At 44.5% G+C, this 20001-nt stretch overlaps 3 protein-coding genes across 4 annotated transcripts in view; 1 reads left to right on the top strand and 2 right to left on the bottom strand.

The window, feature by feature from the left end:
• LOC102949526 (ATPase PAAT-like) overlaps positions 1-4422 on the top strand; it is a 29710-nt gene extending 25288 nt beyond the window's left edge. For both annotated transcript variants that reach the window (XM_042960932.1, XM_042960934.1), the window contains exon 6: positions 3884-4422. In XM_042960932.1, the coding sequence (XP_042816866.1) occupies positions 3884-4376 (493 nt within the window). In that variant the 3' untranslated portion in view covers positions 4377-4422. The remainder of the gene's footprint in view (positions 1-3883) is intronic.
• A 19-nt stretch (positions 4423-4441) lies between these two features.
• Positions 4442-6811, bottom strand: FAM24A (family with sequence similarity 24 member A). The gene is made up of 4 exons (XM_042960945.1): positions 6743-6811; positions 6582-6616; positions 5741-5861; positions 4442-4753 (listed from the first exon to the last, which is right to left on the bottom strand). Exons 3-4 carry the CDS (start codon positions 5848-5850, stop codon positions 4606-4608), a joined length of 258 nt encoding a protein of 85 aa, XP_042816879.1. The 5' UTR covers positions 5851-5861; positions 6582-6616; positions 6743-6811; the 3' UTR covers positions 4442-4605.
• Positions 6812-13320: 6509 nt separating this feature from the next.
• The window catches only part of LOC102952478 (ATPase PAAT), a 16831-nt gene continuing 10150 nt past the window's right edge, over positions 13321-20001 (bottom strand). Inside the window, exon 6 of the mRNA XM_042961227.1 lies at positions 13321-14710. Coding sequence (XP_042817161.1) covers positions 14476-14710 — 235 coding nt within the window. The 3' untranslated portion in view covers positions 13321-14475. The remainder of the gene's footprint in view (positions 14711-20001) is intronic.

Raw genomic sequence — 20001 nt, 5'->3', positions numbered from 1 at the left:
CCTTCCTTTCTTTTTTTCTCTCAACAGATATCCATTAGCTAATAGTTTAGGTTTTGAGAATACCGAATTGAACATGAGAGACACAGCCCTACCTTCATGGAACTCATATTCTAAGTGGGGGAGACAAAAACAAATGAAAAATTCAAATAGTGAGAGGTGCTCTGAGTATAATAAAGCAGGACGAGGGGTTAGAGAGTGACTGCCTCAGTGGGGGTGGGGCGGGGCAATATTAGAGTGGCCAGGGAGTGCATGTTGAAGATGAAATCTGAGCAAACACAGAGATGAGGGGGAGGCTGTCGTGTGTGATCTGGGCTGGAGGGGTACAAGAAGGCAACAGAAAGGGCAAGTGCAGAGGCCCCGAGGAAGCAGCAAGTAGCTTACTTAACACGTCCACAACATAAGGGCAGTCCGGCCAGTGTGGTGGGTGTCACTGAAGGGAAGGCGATGGCAGGGAACGTAAGGAGAGGCAGATAATGAGGAAAAGGTGAAGGAGCTGTAGGTCAGATAAAGTTACCCCTTTTATCTGGATTTTTTATTGGATTTTATTGGATTTTATTGGATTTTATTCTCAGTTCAGTTGGAACTGGCCGAGCAGGAGAAAGATGTGACTAATTTTTACAGAATTTTCTGTGGAGGTAGGCAGAGACCGGATATTCTAGGTGGAAACCCTTTCTGGTTGCCCTCAACCCTCTGTGATATCCTGACTGTCCTGCAGCCCAGAACCCATCACTGGGCTCTAGGATGTTGGGGTTCTTGGGGAGGACACAAGCCTATACTGTGACTCAGGGGGAGCCATTCCTACCGAGGTCCCTGGACTAAGCATTTGGCCTCACACCGGTGCCATAGTGGCAAGACCAGCACCTGTGACATGGGGAAGTGGTGCTCCCAAGGAGCTTGGACACTCAACCAGGTCCTGTCAGCTCAGAGACTTCTGGGGCCGGCCACATACCGGGTGGGGAGTGGTGTCCTGGTGTGGGAGCGAGCAGGGGGCATGCCTATGTGGTGAGGACCCATCTGGTCACTAAGGGCTGCTTACCCTCCGCTGTGTCCACAGATCCTCACTCCTACCCCCACCCCTGGCCTTTCTTACTGCACCTCTCCCTCTCTCTTACGGGTGTGATCTCCTAGCTCCCTGAACTCCCATCACTGCATGTGAGAGCCTTAGGGTCCCTCCTCCGGGAGGAGAGGGACACTGGCAGAGGGAAAACACACGAATTCCTTCCCCAGAAGAGGAGGCAAATATTTGAGTGATGTTGATTATTTTCCTGATATCCCGTAACTGAAATACTGTAATATAAAATTAAATACCACTTATGGAGCACCTGGGTGGCTCAGGCGGTTGAGAGCCCAACTCTTGATCTCGGCTCAGGTCATGATCCAGGGTCATGGGATCAAGCCCCGCGTCAGGCTCTGCCCTGAGCATGGAGCCTGCTTCAGATTCTCTCTGCCCCTCTCCCCTGCTTGCGCTCTCTCGCTCGAAAATAAACAGTAATTAAGAAATAATAATAAAGTAGATTTTTAAAAAAGATTTTAACTACTACTTAAATACTGACTTGAAGACAATACATGTTATATGAAATGGGAATGAGAGAGGAAAGAAAACAAGGACATTTGCTCGATATGTGTATATTATGTATATGTATACATACGTCCATAAGTGTATGTGTATACACACCAGTGTATTCATAACAAGTAAGGAGGAAATAATCATAATTACAGTCCTTGTTTCTATAATTGGTCCCATGGTAGTAGCAGGTAGTCATAACTGCTCGTTCTGTATTCCCTCTGCTTTCATCAAGAACCTCAGCTGGTTGTGATTCTTTACCCCGCAGCATGCCACAAACTTTCATTCCCGAAGGATCTAGGCCATGAGTCATCCTGGCTGGATTGGGTTGATGTAGTTTGCCATCGGCCTTAATCATGGAGCCTGGTCTTATGAAGAGGGGCCCTGAAGGATCTCCCTCTTTTCACACATAGTCCTCACCTCCACTGTGGAGTCTGGTTTCTCCTTGGAAGTCTGGATCAGTCACCCCAGCCAGCCCCCCGTTGACTCCCTTCTTGGCCTGTTGACTCCAAGACACGAGGAGCCCGTGCTGGCAGTCCTGAGTTCCAGGTCAGGGGAATCACTGTCATGTGTCCCAGTAGAAGCGCTCCTTCCTTGGAGCTAAGGCCTCTGGTTAGGCCAGCAGAGCAAAAAAGTTGTGGGAGCAGGAGACAAAATTAATTTTGCTAGGGGTAAGTAACAGCGCTAGAGGGAATGGTGAGTGGCGCCACTCCCATTTCCGGCCCTTGATTCCTGAACTGGGAATCCTGACTCTACGAGAAATAGTACCACAGCCTGGATGCCCAGATTCAGAGCATCCACAGCCTTCTGGAGAACCTTGCCCCAGACCTGCAAGGTACGGCCACCTGGCTGGTGCTGTAATTGAGACTTCAAAAGGCCACTCCACCAGCCCGTGAAGCCAGCTGCTTCAGCGAGGCGGCGAAAATGCGCCACGGAAGCCGCAGATGTGGCCTGCGTGAGCGCTGTCCCTGGGAAGGAGCCAGGCCGCGGGCCTGCTTCCTTTGGAACTGAACGCCTCGTGTCCTGGGCCCCACAATGCCCAATGTGACTTGATTGTGCCATTTGATAAATCCTGGAGGGTGTGGTGCTCTGTGGGCTTTCTCTTTTCAGAGGTGTTTCTGAGCACCTGAGAGCGGGAACTGTGTCTTATGTCCGGAATAAGTGCCTAACAGAAAGGCTGGAATCTATTAGGTGTCATGGACAATGAGCCCTAGATGAATTTTGTCAATCTGGTCATAGCTTCGCTCGCCCAAACCTCTGAATTCAAACACAGCAGTAAACTCAAGACACGAGAACAAACCCTGTGTTCAATTCTTTCGATCTATTAAGAATATTTTGGGGCACCTGGGTGGCTCAGTGGGTCAGGCGACGGACTTCTGCAAGTCATGATCTTGCAGTTTGTGGGTTCGAGCCCCGCGTCGGGCTGTGTGCTGACAGCTCGGAGCCTGGAGCCTGCTTCGGATTCTGTGTCTCCCTCTCTCTCTGCCCCTCCCTGCTCGTGCTGTCACAAAAACAAAGAATATTTAACATGGCTCTTTCAATCACCCACATTCAGGTACTGACCTCACTACCATCGGTGTGTTTGGAAGTATCTTTCTGAGTTCCAGTGGAGATACGGTGGCTCAAACCACTTTGTAACTGAAGCGGAAACTACACTCGGGGAGCAGAAGTGACTTCCGTTCTCCACTGCAAGTCAGGGCAGATCAGAACCCAGGGCCTGGCTCTGTGACCTCGCTCACCTTCACCCAGACCCAAGTCCAGTTGTCTCCACCACCTAACCTCTGTGAGCCCTCAGAAAGGTTCTCGTTTCCCGTTCCGGTCCCTCTGGTTCTGTGAGCTAGAATGCTCTGGCTCTGTGCCGGAAAGCCTGCAAAGAAATTCAGTTGCAGGCAGTTTAGGGAGAGGCTGGGTTTTTTTGTTTTTCATTTTATGTCCTACAAGTACCTTCCCAGCAATCCACGTTTAATGATACCTGGGACTGTTGGCAGTGATGAAGTCTGGAGATGTAACAGAGGAACGGGGAGCGGCTTGGGTTCAGAATTAGCGAGTTGAACTTTCGTGCAGGCTACAGGGGCTTGTTTTCTCTGTAGCAAATTCTTTGTAAGTCATACCCACAAGGACTTTCACCCACATCACTTCTTTTGCCGAGTGTGCCCATCCTGTGACTAACCCCTGATGCCTGCAAGGTGGCAGAAAGTGGCCTGGAGCCCAGACTACCGGGAGTAAGCCTGTGAGCCCGCCTTGGCCCAGGTTCTATCCCTGTGCCTCATCCGTGGCTCCTGCTCTGCCCCCAGGCGTCTCACCCGTCTTTACCTTCAGGGTCCTGCATTGCCGAGGACCTTGCTGTGGCCCTGGTACCCTCCATGAGAAGCGTCTGCTGTCGCCTGTGGGAGAGAATCGCCCTACAGAAACCTACGTCCTCGGAGCCAACATAGTGCCCAGGGGTCTGGAAGAAATCAGCGTCTGGACTGACGGCGTGCCCTCAGATGTTAGCACCTGCCAGGGTTTGAAAACTGGTTCTGAGGCTTCGTTAAACCCAAAGAAGGATGTCCATTTTTTTCAGAGTCTCAAGGAGAGGGCTCTGTGTAATATGATCCAAACAGAATTAAGCACCAGGAAAAAGTTTCTCTCATTCAGAGATGCTGTGTTTCCCTTTGAGCCTAGTTTCCAGATGCTTTTATTTTTCCACCCCAAGCATCTGGCACAACATCCCTTCTTGTTCAACTGGCAGCATGCCTTTTTCTCTATTACTCTTAACTCTCCTTCTTATACTGCAATATTACAAGTTTACTCGCCCCAAGTCCCCAAGTGACTACTACACAAATTTAAGTAATTTAAGTACATGACCAACAACAAAAATGCCAGAGGCGGAGAGGATTATTTTCCTCTTGCATATTTATCCAAAAGTACATAAATATGTGGTACTTAACATGATATAAACATGATTTGAACCTGACTTGAATAATGAATTCTACCAAGAAAGAAATACTGCGAATGAAGATTTTTGTGCCAAGTCCAGGGCTTTTGGTTACGTCACAGAATCACGGTGGCAGGGGGTTCGAGTTGGCATTCAAGTTACATTCTTCACAACACCGGATGCTGGGATAGGACCCATTGGTGGAGTCTGTGGTCATCGTGACTGTGGCCTCATTATCATTGATGGTCAGAGCCAAATATGCCTTTGAACATCTTAAGAAAAGACATACACAGAGCATGAGATTAGAATTTTTCTTCTGCATCCATTTGTCACAATTGTCAGGGGTACCTGGGAAGTTTAGGGCTGGAGCCAGTCAAATGCATGCCACCAGCCCCAAACTAGAGTTCTCTGGCCCTGTCCCAAGTTCCTGTCTAACCCCCTCCTCTCTTAGGGTTGTTAGAAATGTAAAATCAGGTTGCAGCAAATAAGGGAGAGCGAACTGCAAGCGTGGATCACCCAGCGGACCGCTGCAGGCCCATCAAGTGCAGAGCGTGATCGGGAAGGTGCCACCGAGGGCCGCCCCCCAGGTTCTGGAATTTACCTTCCAGCTCACAGGCTTAACTTCCCTAGGATGGGAACAGCACTGCTTCTGAGGACCCATCTCTCCCCCATTGGAAGATTCCTCTCTCCCAAAGGTAGTTATCTTTAGTCTGATCTATACTCCCTTGTGTGGGCGTGCCCCAGAATCTTCCTACAGCTCAGCTCCCCCACAATCCTACAGGCCCACCTCCGTGTCCCCTAGGCCAAGCACAGTGAATGAGACAACACAGTGAGAGCTCCCCCAACGCAGGTAAGAGAGTGAGAGAACACTGTGAGAGAGGTTCAGCCTATCCTCTGAGTGAGTCTAAGACCCAGACTTGTCAGAGCCTCCCCCCACAGTCTGCAGTGTCTGGGACAGAGGGAGGGCCCAGCCAACGTGCTGAATAAACTGGCTGAGGGTCACACTGAGAGGGTAGGTGAAGCAAAGCAGCACCCAGCCACCCAGCCGAGAACATTCTACTTATGAGCTCACAGCCCTAAGCCAGAAGGGGAAAAAAACCAAGGTTCTACACTCACCTGCCTTTGCCTTTTCCAACCCACTTGCCCTTCCTGGCCTCACCCAGGGTGGGCCCACAGGGCAAGGAATGACCTTGCTCAAGCAGAGAGCCCCAGGTATGCTATTTGAGGGGGTATTTTTCACTCTTACCCACATCACTCACTTCAATGCGTTGGCTACTTTGTAGTAAAGACAGATGACAACAGCCATCAGCACAAATGTGACAATCAGTAAGCCGCCACCAAGGGCGATGATAATCTTGAGGTCAAGCATCTCACACACACCTGGGCAGAGAAGTGCGGGTGAGCAGCGAACGTGGCTTCCCTCCCCACACACCCACCTAGCACACACTTCCTTCGGCGGGGGAATCATGAGCCCCAAACCACAAAGCCTTACATGTGTAAAACATGCAGGAATCTTCCCGGGGAGGCCTAAGAGCACAGGCTGACCCAGAGGGGAAAGGGTTTATTTGTGGATGAAACGCAACTGAAATACAAAGTCCAGAGAGAAGGAAATCAGGACAGAAAACGGGAAGAATTTCTCCCTTTCACAGGCCCGCTCTTGAGCAGGTAGTTTTACTCCCAAACACCTGGGTCTCGTGAAATATATTCCTTGATAGAGTCGGGAGTGACCCCGTGCTGTTCATCAAGTTTAAAACTTGCCATTTCTGAGAATGACTAGGGAGATGTCTTTTTTCTTTCTTCCCCAAATATCATGCTGTGCAACTGAGAATACACAAACCCACACTGTAAATAATATGTTTTAAGGAGGAAAAGGTCTTAATTCTCCCACTCCGACGGTCATCGTATGGTTTAAGGAGATTCTAGGAGCCCTTATCCTTCATTCTGTCTCTTGAGGACACCACAGGCCCTTTGGCCATTTTTTTCTGCTAAATACTGCCAGGGAGAGGTGTCTGGGATCAGCAAGTTGTTTAACACTCTGAAATTGGGGAACAGGGAGGCAAGAAAGAAGCATAAATAATTTTAAGTGCTGAGCATACTTACGACAATTAACCTGTCCAGATCTGGATGAAGGCCAACTAGTAAAAAAAAAAAATTTTTTTTTAATTTAGGGAAGACGATATTTTATGAAACCTGTAATTTGAGAAAGAAGGATCGAATCATCCTTGCTAGGAGGAATTAAGATCCAAGGTTGAAGAACTCACTTTAGAAGCGCAGCCACCGTCCAGCCCCATGTCCTATGCCACAGGCATGTGACATCGACTCTCGGGATACCAGCTCTTCACGGAGTTCTGAATTCTGTTCCGTGTTTGGGTACATGTTAGCACCCAGGAAATAGAAACACCATTTTGAGCCATTTAATTCTAAGTCTTTCCCTTTTCAGGTCTTACTTCCCTCACACTGATTTTCAGGATTTGACTGCTCCTCAAAAGCAGGTTTAAGATTTCAATTAAAAAAATAAATAAAAAGATAGAAATACAGGGAGGCTTGGGGCACCTGGGTGGTTCAGTCGGTTAGATGTCTGACTCTTGATCTTGGGTCAGGTCATGATCTCACGGTTCATGGGATTGAGCCCCGAGTCAGGCTCTGTGCTGACAGTGCGGAGCCTGCTTAGGATTCTCTCTCTCCCCCTCTTTCTGCCCCTCCCCTGCTCGCACACAAGTGCATGTACACACAATCTCTCTCAAAATAAACAAACATTTTTTAAAAAAGATATGGGGAGGCTACAAATCTTTTTACACTTCAAAGTTCAGTTATAGAAGACTGGTTGACTTTATGCTATAGCTACACAATGAAATAACATAATGCCACTTACTAGGATTCAAGTATATGCTCATTGACATTGGAAGATGTTCACACTTGATTGGTGAGATACAAGGGTCACAAAAATGAAAAGTTGAATAGGACATCTGTTTTAGTCAGCTGTGTATGACAGAGGCCCACAGCCAGCCAATCTAGTAACATTAAGAGGAGACTCTGGGTGCAGACGAGACGGCTTGGACTTGTTTCTCCCTGCCTCTCTATCTGAAGTAGAACTGTAACCCCTGGAAAAAAAACAAGAGTCAAAGAAGAACTCTGCAAGTTGGAAAGACGAAGGCCAACGGGGTAGGGACCCCGGGCCTGGAAGAGCAACACAACAACGGAACAGAAACAGGTGATCCAGGCCGGTGTCTTCCAACTCTGAATCTGGCAACAGAAGGTGGCGCCAGTGGGTGTGCTGCTGTGGGATTTAATGCAAGACAAGCGAACATCCTCAAGCTAGCGCCGCCACACTGGTAAGGTGCGTGGTGTGGCAGTCCCAACTGACAGTAAAAGCTCAGGGGAAGTGACCTGCTTCCTCACTGGTCCCAAGACTCCGCTCTTCTGGGGGACACTGGGATGGCCAGTTGACAGCCCAAAGGGGATCCACCATAAGAAGCATCTTTGTCCCTGTGGGCCAGATTCCCTTCTCCCACTTAGATCTACCAGATGGCGCTAGCCTGGGGAGTCTTCTGCCCCTTCTGGCAGCACTGTCAGGGACCTGGGGGCCCCGGTGGCACTACAGAAACTGAACAGACCAAAACAGCACTGCAAAGCCTCTGGACCTTAAATTGTCATTGGAACGTCGCCCCACAAAAGTAGACCAGGACCTGCATGCTAAATCTAAGCAGGGTGACTTCCTGATAAAATTAAAGATCTAAGTAGTACTTAGCCAAAACAGCCAGGATCAATGGAAAATCACCTGTAGGACCAAGAAACAGAGAAGTAACACCTGAATGAGAGAGGACCGTAAACTGATGCTATCAGCAAGATGAATCACATGTTGGAGTTATCCAAAAAGGATTTAAAGAGACATCATAAAAAAGCTTCAACAATCAGTAACAAATCTTCTTGAAACAATCAAAATATAGAAATCTCATCAAAGAAATGGAAGTTATAACAAAAGAACTAGGTGGAAATTACAGAACTGAAATGTACATTAACAGAAATTAAAAAAAAAAAAAAGCAAAAAGCCTCACTGAATCGACTCACTAGCAGACGGAGATGCCAGGACCAAATCAGTGAACTTAGGACAGAGCAAGAAATGTACCCGGTCTGTACAAAAATTTGACAAAACCTCAGGGACCTGGGGGGCCATGACAAAAGATCCAAAATTTATGTCATCAGGGTCTCAGAAGGAGAGGAGAAAGGATGGGGCTGGGTTTCCAAAGAAATAATAGCTAAACACTTGTCAAATCTGGCAAAAGACACAGATTCAAGAAGCTGAGAAAAGTCCAAACAGGATAAAGTCAAGAAAATCTATGGCGAGACACATTGTAATTAAACTTACAAAAACTAAAGACAGAGAAACAAACTTGAAAGCAGCGAGAGAGAAACAACACACTGCCTACAGGGGAACACACCAATTCAAACGATGGACTTCTCATCTGTAACCTCAGAAGCCAGACAGATGTAGCACATGACATTTCTCAAGCACTGAATGAGAAGAACTTCAAATTCTATACCCAGCAAAACTACCCTTAAGGAATGGACAGGGGGTAGGAAAGATGTTCTCAGATGAAGAAAAAGAATTTGTTCCAAACAGATCTACCCCTTAAAGAACGCTTAAGAGAAAAATAAAGTGAAAATCAATGAGCAAGTGATGGGGATGGAGAGGAGTAATTTAGGGAGGATCATCAAGAAAGGCCTTTCTGAGGAGGCGATATTTCAGGAGAGGCCTGGAAAAAGGGAGAGGGCAAGCTGAGGAAGTGCATTCCAGGCAAAGAAAATACTGAGGACAGACTCCTGAGACTGTAATGGGTTTGGTGTGCTCAAGGAACAAGACAAAGGCTGTTGGGGTAGAGTGGGATGCGTGCAGGGGAGTGGCAGGAGGAGACCAGTTGGAAAGATTAGCCAAGGATACAATTTGGTGGGGGTTTAAAGCCCTAGTGAAAAGCCTAGACTTTTGCCAGTTATAGAACATTTTTGCAGTGTGTCGGGGTTTTAGGAAGGAACCCATGTAAGCTGGCTACAGAGCCCGTGAACCATTGACATAGACCAATGGTTCTCAAAATGAGCGGGCTTCCATGCCAGCTGGAGGGCTTCAGGAAATGCAATGGATAGCCCCACCCTCAGAGTTTCTGATTCAGTATGAAGTGGGGTCCAAGAATCTGCATTTTAAGTAAGTTCCAAGGTAATGCTTGATGCTGTGGTTTCCTGAACTAGACTTGAGAACCACTGCTCAACATGATTGTGACTTCCCTTATGCACTTAAGACATGATATAGAAGAGGGACTTCAAAATTGCCCAAATAGTAATGATATTAAGAACCATGTGGGGGCGCCTGGGTGGCTCAGTCGGTTAAGCAGCCGACTTCGGCTCAGGTCACGATCTCGCGGTCCGTGAGTTCGAGCCCCGCGTCGGGCTCTGGGCTGACAGCTCAGAGCCTGGAGCCTGTTTCAGATTCTGTGTCTCCCTCTCTCTCTGCCCCTCCCCTGTTCATGCTCTGTCTCTCTCTGTCTCAAAAATAAATAAACGTTAAAAAAAAAAAATTAAAAAAAAAAAAAAAAAGAACCATGTGTGTCGGGGCACCTGGGTGGCTCAGTAGGTTAAGCGTCCAACTTTGGCTTAGGTCAAGATCTCACAGTTCATGGGTTTGAGCCCCGCGCTGGGCTCTGTGCTGACAGCTCGGAGCCTGGCGCCTGCTTCAGATTCTGTGTCTCCCTCTCTCTCTGCCCCTCCCCTGCTTGCACTCTCTCTCTCTCAAAATAAACATTAACACACACGCACACACACACACACACACACACACACGTCATTCTTACTGTTTAAGAAGACAAAAAGAGAACACGGTAGAGAAAGGGAAAGAAGAATTTAACATTTGCCATATAACATCTTCTATATACCAGGGGCGTCATGTTCAGAATATTATAAACCTTATCCCATAGCATGAAGGAGGCTGTGAGATCTCCCCTTTTACGGAAGAGAAAACAGGTCAAGAAAAAGGCAGAATCACTCATCCAATGTTACACAGCAGGTGAGGGACTAAGGTGGAAGGAGACTTCAGATCTGCTCACCCTGGTGTATTTTCCTCTAAGCCATCTTGAAAATAGGTCTTCGAAGGGCATTTGGAGAAACACTGTCAAAATGGTAGAAAACCATGTAAAAGATGCTACGTTTGCTTTACCTTGACAGAGGTGGCCATTAAAGAAGAGCTGTTCCTTTTCACAGCCTTGGATTTCAAATGTCAAAGGGAATCAGCTCGAAGTAGGAAGATCCCACCCCACAATCCACACGGGCCTGGGGAACAGGAGAGGTGGATTCCAGGCCCACCTTCCTCCCTTGACTTGTCAAAATTGTTGGCAAAGCCATTCAGCTCCCTGGACCCATTTCAAGACAGTGGGCGCTGTGTGGTTTGACAATGGTGGCGGTGGCGGCAGCTGCTAGGCTTTGAGACGTTCCAACGTAAACAGACACATCACGCGTTGTAACTTGCGATAACGTAAGCAGTCGGTCCCTCTGCTGGTGGCTCATCTCCAGCTACACGTGTACTCTCTTCACAGTTTTCATCCCCATGGAAAGTGTGAAAGTGAAAACATTAACATTTTTGATGGAAACTCTACCAACAGGTCTCTGCTAGGGAAAGTCTGCAGGAAAAATAACTACGCTCCATTTGAGTCATTTCATGGTTCAGAAATTCTGACTCTCAAGAAGTCAAAGTTGCCTGAATCTTGCCCTACTTCTCTTCTGGAACCCCTGGTTCTCATTTAGGCATAGACTTTCAGGAGCATCTCCTAGATACACAAGGCTAACACAGACACCTGCCCTGGGTGTTTGAAATCGTGAGTCTGTTTCTTCAGAGACAGCCATTCATTAAAGCAGGGGTTCTCTGACTCGTGTGCATAAAAATCACCCGGAGAGCTTGTGAAATCTAATTCCTGGGCCCCACCACAGATTCTGGTTCACTGGTTCTGGCATGGAGCCCATGACTTTGCCTTTCTAACCAGCTCCCACGCGAGGCAGATGGACGGGGCTGATCGGACGGCTGCGTGTTGAGGTGTACGGTGTGACAGACCGAAGCAGACTCTCCATGTTCAGCTGTTTCATAATGACCCTGAGATCCTTTGAAATGCCTACTCCTCCCTGCAATGCCATTTCAGTCCTTGAAATGTCTGCTCCTCCCTCCGGTCTCATTCATAAGATCTGCGTTGGGACTGGAGAAACTTCAAGTTTGACAGCTTCCCCAAGCGATTCTGATGAAGACTGGAGAGCAAATGATGAGAAATACAGACCTAATTTCTTAGGCAGTCAGATGTTACGTGGTTCTGCATTCCAGCACCCAGACTCCGCTGCAACCCAAAGCAGAATGCCAAGAAACTCTGCAAGTGGGTTCAGGAGCAAAGCTCCACTCTGGTTTGCTCTCCGAGGCCCAGAGTTGAGTAGGTCACCCTCCTCGTAAACTGCTGAATCCTTGGTGTGGGCGGATCTCCAGAGTGGAGCAGTCAGGGCTCTCCGAAGCCAGACCCGGGCCACCTTTTCGGGCCTTACCTCTAGCCACTACCTGACCTGCATCCTCGGCTTCAGCCGGCCTACACCATTTTGCACCCCCCTAAAAGGAGCCTTCGGTGTTGGCTGTCTGCGTTTCACTTGTCCGGCTGCTTGCTTACTTACTGGGGAGGGGAGGGGAGGGACCGAGGGTGTCTTCACGAAGGCTGCATCCGAGCTGAGCTGTGAACCACAGTGTAGGGTAGGGAGAGGCGGGAAGCAGGGGAGGAGGGCTCCCGTCTGCTGGCCCCAACGGTCTGAGGAGCCACGGGAGGGAAGGACAGTGGGGAACAGTAGGTCAGGCGGAGGTGGCTGATGAGGCTGGAAAGCTAGGCTGGGGCCAAGTGAGGAGGAGCCTCAAACACTTGACTCTGCGGCCACACCTGAAGATGAGTGACAGGGCCGCAGCCCTGCACCGAAAAGACTGACAATCCAGTGATAAGGGATGGAGACCTCAACGCACCCCCATGGGGAGGAGGGAGATAGAAAAACACTCCAAGTGGTAAAAATGTGCAAATGAAAAGACATAACCCTCACCTCGATTTAATTTCTTGATCACCACACATCCCCTGCAGCTACTTTAAACCGCAGCAGGCCTGTGAAGGTGCGTTTGCTCGCTCTGACTTCGCACATTTGGCTTTTACAGGTGGAGAAAAGTTACAAGGAGAAAAAGACTTCACAGAGACTTTGTAAATACTATGTATGGTCTCCTGCTTCTGTTGAGCAAATTCTGGCAGTATTTTCTTAGGAAATAACAATAAAGCAATTATTACAGAAAAACATACTCATGTACAGCAATTTACAAATATAAGAAAATCAGTATCTGTGAATATCTAATATATATATATATAGTGTAGCTTAGGCCTTCATTAACATGGAAAAACTAAGAAATGGAAAATCAGGAATTAAAGCTCTTCTAAATTACTTCTAGTACCATAATCATGAATATTGTATTATTGGAATCATTTTATAAGACATACTTGGTGTTCTAGTTGTAACTCTATTGAGATTTCCCAGCCAAAGAACAGACCGAAACTATCAGAAGCTGCCTAATCGTTAACGAAAGGGTTTGGCTTTAAGTGACACACCCTTCTCCCAAGGGCAGGAAGAAATGCTGTTTGGGGCGCCTGGGTGGCTTAGTTGGTTAAGCCTCTGACTTCAGCTCAGGTCATGATCTCGCGGTTCATGAGTTCGAGCCCCGCATCGGGCTCTGCTGACAGCTCAGAGCCTGGAGGCTGCTTCAGATTCTGTGTCTCCCTCTGTCTCTGCTCCTCCTCTGCTCTCTCTGTCTCTCAAAAATTAATAAACATTGAAAGAAATTTTTCTTCAAGAAATGCTGTTTAATGGCTACATATGTGGTGATTAAATTAGGAAAAGCCTGATAGAAGTGGTACAGAGACCTCCTGTCACTGAGGTCAGAGTGAGTCGTACATGAACACTGTATTGGTTCTCACTATTTAAACAACTAAATTCACCAAAACGTTAAATGAGTATAAAACATCTTTTTCACGTAGAACAAATATTAGATGAAATGAAACTATTTCTATTTACTCAAGACAGTTTCCAGAGTAGACGCATTTATTTTTTAGATGCAAATATACCACCCCTCAAGACATATGAAATCATTGTCATTTCTGAAAATTACGTCTGCCAGAGAGAACCGCGAGCTCCTTGATTCATAGGCCTTAATCCTTCTGTGAGAGCCTCAGTGCTTCACGCTGGAAACATATCAGAGAAGGGCTCTGGAAAGAAGAACCACTATCAGCTCAGAAAAGAAGAGTTCCTTATGCTTTCTGGGTTTAGTGAGATCAAACTCGTTTTCCACCAAACGCTAACCTAAAGTAATAATCTTAACAAAGGCCAGTTCTGATTTTTCTCTCCTATCCACATAGAGCTCCAACATGACAGAATGCAAAATTAATGGCCCCATGTAAATTAATGTTGCAGAAACATCACATCTAATTTTTTATCTGAAATAAACAATATAAAATGTAATTATGTGATTGAAAGTAAAGGTTGTGATTCTTAAGTACTCAGTTTTAGAAAAAGAAAAATATATCAAATACTGTATTTTTTTCACACCCATAAAACATAAGGTTTTGGTATAAATTAAAACAGCACTTAAATCCAACACATATACAATACAGACTCATGAACTGCAATAGAAATCCTTAAAAAGCTTAAACACTTAAAAAAGTAAATAAAAGTAAACAATAAAAATACTGCAAATAATTTATAATCCTATCGTGTTGTTAAATCTCAGCGCACAGTACTGGATTCACAGTAACACGTGGAGCTAAAATGAACACTGAGGTCACCGTGCGTAAGATGGTGATCCTCAAATGCCGTTAAATACTTGCCTTGAACTTGTGGGGTTTTGGCTTTCTAATAAATACGTAATAAATATCTGTAGCGCACGGTCCGTGTCGAGCGCTTATCTTTCTCCGTTTGAAAGTCTTTCCCCAGAGTCCCACTGTCGGAGGGCCATCCCGGCGGGTGGGGGGCAGGGACTCTGCAGCACGTCCATTAACAAAGCCATCTTTGTATCTATGTGCTTCTGCAGTTTATGTATCCGCTGATCAATGTAGTCCACAAGCTTCTTTTCCATCAGTTCCATATTTTTAGTAAGGACCTTTTCCAAGTAGGAGCACACAGGCTGCTCTTCCGTGCTACAAATAAATTAAAACACACACACACACACACACAATATAACAATGATTCCTGATGTCATCACAAAAGCAACCAAACTCTACTAAAACAAGCAGCCGACACACATGGCCAAAATCTGCCTCCATAGCTGTGCTGTCTTCGTACAACATATTTCCAGGTTCCAAAAATACTCATGGAACAGGAAACCATGACCCTGAGTGCCCAAAGTATTCTGAATCTTTAATTCTTTAACCATCTAAGCATACAATTGAAATGAGAATATAAAAATGAAGAGAATTTCTACCCTCAAAGAACAAGTCTTTACAAAGGCTCTGATTTTAAGCTCCAAATCAGAACAGATACCGTCCGATTTTTTAAGCTCTTCACATGTCTTCTAAGAACTTCCCTAAACAACCCTACAATTTAAAGTTGTGCCTTTTGTCACCATCTAAGTACCAGAAAGTTCTTTTCTAACCTAATGCGAAAACATGTAGAAATGAAATGTACTGGACTGGGCAAACAGAAATAAAAATAGTAAAAAGCACTCCAGTTCCTCAAGTTCATAACCAACGAACACTTCAGAGTGTGGTCCACAAAACCCTGGGGTCGCCATGACTTTTTCAGCTTCCATGAAGTCGCAAGTATTTTTATCCTACTACTAAGATGTCATCTGAACTTTTCATCCTCAGATCCTCATGAAGGTACAGTGACATTTTCCAGAGGCCACATAAGGTATAATGTCACTGCTCTGATAATCAACACAAGTTGTGGTTGTGTATTCTTCTGTTTCTTAGACTTTCCTAAGGTAGTAAGCTTAGGGTATAAATATTTTTTTCAGAGATTAACTCAGTTTGCTCTTGGTACCTCTATGGTCTTACTAGCTATTGATGATATATACTATAATGCAACATACAGGAGAATGCGACCAAAAAAACTAACATTGATTTTATAAATTTAAAATAGTACCATCGTTATGAAACCTTTTTAGAAAATATATTTTTCACAAAAATTGTTATATTACCATAGAATGGGCTTATTATTTTTAAACAAATGAATTTTTTATATATTCTACATAAATAAAGGTTCTTTACAGCCCTCAATATTTCAAAGCGTAAAGACCAAAAAGTTTGAGAACACCACTCTAGAATATAGGAGGGGGTTTTTTAAACTGTGTTTTGTTTTGTTTTGTTTTTTTCCAAATAACTATAGATTTCACAGGAAGTTGTAAAGACACTGCCCTTCACCCACTGGTCCCAATGGTTACATCTCACCTAACAATGGCAGAATACAAAACCAGAAAACTCATGCTGGCACAGTGCACGTGAATGCCGTTCTATCACGTGTACACACATTGTCGTGAACACCAGCACAGTCAAGATGCACAACTATTCCTTAACTAATGATCACCAACCGTCAGGCTGCTCCCTATTGTCACCTCCACTCCCCTCAGCCCCTCCATCGCCAACACCTGACAACCACCAATGTGGTCTCCACGTCTAAAATCTTATTTCGGAAATGCCGTACAGATGTAATCATACAGCGCGTGGCCTCTTGAGATTCTCTTGTCACTCAGCGTAATGTCCCCAGGAACCACCTAAGCTGTTACGTGTGTCAGTGGTTTGTTCCTTTTTATTGACTAGCAGCCTGTGATATGGATATGTCACAGTTTAACTGTTCATCTATTTTAAGACATTTTGCTTGTTTCCAGTTTTTGGCTATTACCTAGAAATAAAGCTTCCATGAACTGTGCATAGGTTTTTGTGTGGACGTAAGTTTCCATTTCTCTAGGAATAATGCTCAGGAGTAGGATTGCTGCTGGGTCATGTAGTAACTGTTGTTTCCTTTTCAAGAAACTGCTACAGTATTTTTTATAGTGGCTGCGCATTTTTACCCCCACTGGCAATGTAGAAGATCCAGTTTCTCCACATCCTCATCTGCATTTGGTATTGTTACCATTTACTGTGTTTATTTTAGCTTTGGAGTAACCGTGTAGCGGCATCTTGCTGTGGTTCTAATATTCATTTTCCTAGTAGCCACAAAGTCAATGATGATCATCTTTTCACCTGCTATTTGACATGTGTATCCTTTCTAGGGAAATGGCTCTATGTCTGTTGCCACCTTCTGATTGAAGTTTTTCTAATGTGAGTTTTGACGGCTATTTATTAAATATAAGTCATCTGTTAAACTTGTAATTTGCAAACATTTTCTCCCAGTCTGTAATTTGTATTTTATCCACTTATCTGGGTCTTTTATGGGCAGAATTTTTAAATTTTGATGGGATTCAAGAGATCAAAGTTTCCATGACTGTGATCTTGTTGTCATCTAAGGAGTCTTTCCCTGGTCTTAGGTCCCCAAGCTTTTCTCTTATATATTAAGAAAGTTTTATACCTTTATGTTTTGCTTTTATGTCCACGGTAATTTTCGTATAAGGCATTTAGGTCATGGTTCACTTTTTGCCCTTTGGATATCCCATTGCTCTCGCACCGCGTTAAAAAAAAACCAAAAAACTACGCTTTTTCCACTGAATGGCTGTTGCACCTTTGTCAAAAATCAGTCAGCCATAATTGTTTAGGGGTACTTCTGTGTGCTCTATTCATTTTTTTATTTGAAAACGAGAGAGAGAGCGAGAGGGAGAGAGAGGCAGAAGGAATGAGGGAGACCGAGAGAGAGGAGATAGGGGGTTGGGGGAGAGGGAGGGAGGGGGGAGGGGGGAGGGAGAGGGAGGGAGGGAGGGAGGGAGGGAGAGGGAGAGGGAGAGAGAGAGAGAATGAATCCCAAGCAAGCTCCATGCTCAGTGCAGGGTCTGACACAGGGCTCAATCCCTCGAATGGTGAGTTCATGACCTGAGCCAATATTAAGAGTTGGATGGGCATTTAAGCAAATGAGCCGCCCAGGTGCCCTGTATTTTCACATTTTAGAATACTCTTGTCTACATTTATAAAAAATGTTTTTGAATTTTGGAAGGAATGCCATTAAACCTACAGATCAATTTGGGGAAAAGACATTGTTACTATTTTGAGTCTTCAAATTCATGAATATGTATGTCTCTCCATTTATTCTGGTCTTCTCTCTTTCATCACCTATCTTGTAATTTTCAGTCTATAGATCCTACACGTTTTGCTACATTTTTGTTTTTGCAATTATTTTTCATAGATTTATATATTTTACATGTATTTACATGTATTTTTATGTATCTCATTTTCTCTGGAGCATCTAATTTTGTCTCAGAGCACACTGGCTTCATAAAATGAGTTGAGAGGTCTTCCATTCTCTTTTTTTGGGAAGTGTTTAAATTGGGTTCTGTAAAGGTTTGGTAGAATTCTCCAGTGAAACCACTTGGGCCTAAATATTTCTTTTATGTTAGTTTTCAAATTGTGAATTCAGAACTTTCAGTGGTTATAGGACTATTCTGTTTATTTCATCTTAGTTGAGTTTGGTAGTGTGTGTTTTTTTGAGGAATTAATCCATTTCTTCCAAACTGTTAAAGTTATGAGCATTAAGTTACTAGCAATATTCCTTTCTTTAAAAAGTTTATTTATTTTGAGAGAAAGAGCGTGCGCACGCACATGTGAGGGGCAGAGAGGGAGAGCGAGAATCCCATTGTGGTGCTCGACCTCATGAACTGCGAGATTACAACCTGAGCCAAGATCAAGAGTCGGATGCTCAACTGAGTCACCCAGGTGCCCCATTCCCTTTTTAAAATGGACTTAGAATGTGTAGTGACATCTCCAGTTACATTCTTTATATGGGCGATTTATATCTTCTATCTTTGCCTGTATTGCTAGCCAGTCTTACTAAAATTTTGTCAATTTCATTGAATTTCTTCATGGATTTTCTTTACTGTTTCCCTGTTTTCAATCTCATTGATTTCCACTCCTTGTCATTCATCTTCTTTCTGTTTGCTTTAGGTTTATGTTGCTAGGCTTCTAAATTACAAATTCAACTTCTTGCATGGTTATGTAGGACCATTCTGATTATTTCATGTTTGTTGAGTTGTACTTTTGTGTTATTGAGACCTCTCCTCTCTTCTAATGTAAGCATTAGTGCTATCAATATTCTACTCAACACTTCTTTAGTAGCTGCATTCCACGGTTTGATCTACTGTATTTTCATTCATCTCCAAGTATTTTTAAAATTTCTAATGGGATTTCCTTTTTGAACCATAGAATATTTAGAAATGTGTTGCTGAATTTCTAAGCGTTTGGACCATTTTGCTGCTGTTGTTGTCTTTGTTACTGATTTCTAGTTGGTTTCATTTATGGTCAGAGAATACACTTTGTGTGATTTCAATGGTTTTAAAATTGGGTAGGCTTACTTTATAACTCAAGAAATAATCTTTGTGATTCTTCCATTGGTACTTGAAAAAAATGTGTATTCTGATACTGTTGGTGGAGCCTTCTATATGTCAATTAGATCTTGTTGGCTGGTATGTAATTCTTTAGTTCCAAACTATTCCAACTGCCTCACCATCAGAGGAAAACTCTAAATTAAGGGAGATAAAACTGTGGCAAAGTGGGTAAGCCAAAACCATGACCTGAGTCCTGAATTCCTGAATGACAAACTACACTTATGTAAAGGATAGGGAACATACTAAATTCTTCTCTTTTTTTACTTTTTTTTAAATGTTTATTTTATTTTTGAGAGAGAGACAGAGCGTTGCGGGGGGGGGGGGGGGAGGGACAGAGAGAGAGGGAGACAGAATCTGAAGCAGGCTGGGCTCTGAGCTATCAGCACAGAGCCCAATGCGGGGCTTCAACTCACGGACTGTGAGATCATGACCTGAGCCAAAGTCAGATGCTTATTAACCAACTGAGCCACCCAGGTGCCCCAGAAACATACTAAATCCTTAACCATTGCTTAATCAAACCTGTGCTGCTAAAATATGAGATTATAAGATCAGGGGATAAGAGCCGGTATACTACAAATAATTATTATCCAAATATATATAGTTTTGATTATTCCAAAATTAGCCCAGGTCAAACAAGATCTACAAAGAAAATCTATTATAATGACATGCTTAACATACTGAGCTCAAGAACAGAAAAAGCATAAATAAATAAAAACACAATGTAAAGCTTATGAGTCTACAACTGCTTGGTACTCATGCAAACAACTTTCTACTCCAACCTCTCTGAGGTTATAATCCTTCCACAAAATCCCTGAGAAGTGCTCAAAACCTCCACTTTCAGGCACTTCTTTCAAAGCAACCAATTCTACTTTGTATAATAGTTATTCCTTGTAAGTGTGTTAATGGTAAATGTGGAAGCTCCTAAAATTATCTTTGGAAACACATTTTTAGGCAGTGTGCACG

Source organism: Panthera tigris, chromosome D2 (assembly GCF_018350195.1).
Source record: "Panthera tigris isolate Pti1 chromosome D2, P.tigris_Pti1_mat1.1, whole genome shotgun sequence".
Taxonomy (NCBI): domain Eukaryota; kingdom Metazoa; phylum Chordata; class Mammalia; order Carnivora; family Felidae; genus Panthera; species Panthera tigris.
The sequence above is the reverse complement of the archived record's forward strand: the minus strand, read 5'-3'. Positions and strand labels throughout refer to the sequence as shown.